Genomic DNA, 3,250 nt, shown 5'->3' on the forward strand with positions numbered 1-3,250 from the left:
TACTTGATGACGAGCTTTTGTTACATTGCTGCTAGGAGGGTTCGGGGTTTTCTCATTTCTACATATCAACCAACTTGTTAGTGCTGAATACTTTATGCTCTGTTAGCTTGTTTGCTCATAGACTCAAAGTATTAACTTTAGAATTTGTTCGCAAAGTGCATACAAGATTTCACATCTAAAGCATCACGGTAGTGTATCTTCGGTTTTGCCACCTTCTTTGTGTTATGTATATTACTAGTTTCATTTTTCTATCTAGATGTTAAATACTGGTTATGAATGTTAGAAGAAAAGACCTGTTTGGTGGCAGTTTCCGCCTATGTTTTATGTAAAATCAACTAGAAACCCATTAAATACCTTCATCATTGGTTTGTACTTTGTAATAAATGGGTTTTGTAAATAGGATTACAAAATCATTTAACTGTGTGTCACTGAAAAATTTAGAAAATAAGCAAAGTGTTGCCTAATTGAGAGCATATGCTGTGAGAGCTGAGAAGTTCAGTAAATAAAAATTTTGCATGTCCTTGTTACTTTTCTCAAATGTCTTTCAGTAACAGGAGCTTCTTGACTCTACATGCTTCCCTTTCTTTGACTTGATGTCACCTATCGTATTGACACAATCTACGTATCATATTGACATAATCCTTTTCCTTTTTTAAGCTTTACTTAATCGGTTTTACTCATAAAGTTGACATTGGATTTGTGTTTTTTTCTCAATCTTAAAAGTTAATTTTTGCTTGATCTGTTTGATGATGACATGAGTTTTTCTGTTTGACAGTGATTCGAAGCACACATTGCTATTTTCCCTGTCTTAAAAGTAGAATAATGTTGAAAAAAGCGATGTACTCTAGGTGTAGCACCAGTCCATCTGTTATGCTTCAGCTAATTCGTAATGCTCATACCAAATTGTTCATTGTAGGTGGTCTTCCCTCTTATGCTTCTTCTGTGTAGTCTATCCACCTCTCTGGTTCTTGAATGTTTATTTGCATGCCAGTGTTCAACCGATATGCAAATTTGAAAATAGGGTTTTTGTTTAGTCTGCCTTTGGTGGAGGTTATTTACTAGTTTAAAACAGTTGATTTCTCAAATGTTAGTACATAACAAAATCCGTGCTTCTTCAACCATAGTTAACTTGTCCTTCATGGCTTTTTTCATGGACTCGTCAGATTTATGTCATGTTCTTTCTCTTTGGGTATAGGGCTTTCCTTTGATTCCAACGAAACTGTATTACGTTATGCTTTCTCAAAGCACAGTGACATTATTGAAGGTGATATTATAAAATGTTCCATTCAACTGTTGTGAAATCTCAGCTTGCTAGCTTTGCTGATTGATGCATCCGTGTTTCTAGTTAGGGTTATATGTGACCATGTCACAGGCAAATCAAAAGGATACAGATTTGTGAAGTTTGCCTCTGAAGATAGTGCTGCATCAGCTCTTAAAGAAATGAATGATCAGGTTGGACTCTTGTCACTATCGCATACGATCTTGAAGCTAAATTTTCCGTGTTTATTATCTACATATGATCTTGAAGCTAAATGCTTATAACCTGTTATTTTTGCGGTTCAGCAGGTATTGGACGGGAGGAGTATTCGTGTTTATCATGCTCACAAAAACTGATAAGGGTGTTTCTTATGCACTTTGTAGGTTAAAACCTCTTGTTCTCAATCTACAATGTGATAATAATTGGATATGCCTATCAAGGGCAAAATGAAAGATAAAAGAATAGAAGATAGAGAATCCTTAAATATGGCCTTTTAGCAAGAATCAACTTGCAAGCACGAATGCATAATCGAAAAGAAATACAAGCAAATAACAATTTACAAGAACCAAGATACAAAGGAGATGTTGAATTGTTGATTCTTCGCTGTTGTGGTTATGCTAGTGCTCATAGTTGTCGACGTGTTGATGTTGTCGAAGGGAAAATCAACCTCATAGTTCAATCCCCCTTTTGCGGATAAATGATTTTGCTTCTTCTGTATTGACAGTATCAGGCTATGGCTTAGATTGATCAAATGAAAATGAAAATACAAACTGAAGTAGTCGCATTATTAATGAGATTTTATTAGTCGTTTTTTACGCCTAATTTTTTTTAATAGTTATTTAAAATTTTATACCCCTGAAAATACTTACCAGGAACACCATAGAATTTTTATATTATTTAATTCGGACTCAAATAATTTTGAACCTATTTTATTTTATTTATCGATAAAATGCCTATACAAAATAATAAAATACCATACAGACTTTTGTAAATTTAAATGGCCTAATAAACATGTTATATGACTTTTGAAACTTTGGTATAATTTTATAAAATAAATTATTAATTATTTATTAATTTATCAAATTATTAGAAATTGTTTATTTATTGAAAGTAGTAATATTGATAATTTAATTTAAGTAATACTAGATCTATATCAAAAAGTTACTATTATATCAATAACTTACTGCCTCGTAGTATAAAATAAGTTTAACTTAGATGATTTTTAATTTTACGGATTTAAGACATCATTTAAATAATGATAAATACCTAAATTGTTGAAAATAATCGTAAAATCGTTATAAATTGGTATAACCAATTATAATCTGATTGGGCAACCTTAAATTTATTATAAATAAGTTATTATAGTGACTTGATTAATTTGGGCCTTTTTTGGAGATTTAATATCTATTTTGTAAATCAATTATTCAAAAATCTTTTAAGTTATAGTTACTTTACCAAAAAAGTATTGAAACGAAACATTTAGTGGCTTCCTTGGAAAATCATATTATATTTTAACTACTCTTTAAAATGATGCATTTTCTTACATGTAAGTGATGCCCCAATATAATACAAAGGTTATGTTCGATGATATGATTATGCTAAAGTATGTTTTACCCATGTGGAAAAGATTATGATTTGATTTTGCTATGTTGCAAATAAAGTATATTTTACTAGGTTGCAAATAAAATATGTTTATCATATAGAAAAAGTTGATATTTTTGACTTTTTCAAATAATATTGAAATTACAAGATATATATTATACACAAAATGTTTTACCTTAAATGGCGGGTACATATGCCACAACAAATGTTGAGTGCATGATTAAACGAATCACCAATACGGAGCGCGTAATGTTCACAATACCATTGTGTTACAGTTGGCGGACATGTCGCGGACGGTAGACCAACGAGTCACAGGATGACTCACAAAGTACCCATGCAGAACTAATGATATGAGTTTGAAATTGATTTGGAATAGTCTATAGGATAAAT

At 31.4% G+C, this 3,250-nt stretch overlaps 1 protein-coding gene across 1 annotated transcript; it reads left to right on the forward strand.

Moving 5' to 3' along the window:
* The first annotated feature begins 822 nt into the window (after positions 1–822).
* On the forward strand, positions 823–1,614 carry LOC130813456 (glycine-rich RNA-binding protein 4, mitochondrial-like). The gene is made up of 4 exons (XM_057679291.1): positions 823–916; positions 1,196–1,264; positions 1,346–1,452; positions 1,567–1,614. Exons 1-4 carry the CDS (start codon positions 823–825, stop codon positions 1,612–1,614), a joined length of 318 nt encoding a protein of 105 aa, XP_057535274.1.
* The last annotated feature ends 1,636 nt before the right edge of the window (positions 1,615–3,250 follow it).

This window comes from Amaranthus tricolor, chromosome 5 (assembly GCF_026212465.1).
Source record: "Amaranthus tricolor cultivar Red isolate AtriRed21 chromosome 5, ASM2621246v1, whole genome shotgun sequence".
NCBI lineage: Eukaryota > Viridiplantae > Streptophyta > Magnoliopsida > Caryophyllales > Amaranthaceae > Amaranthus > Amaranthus tricolor.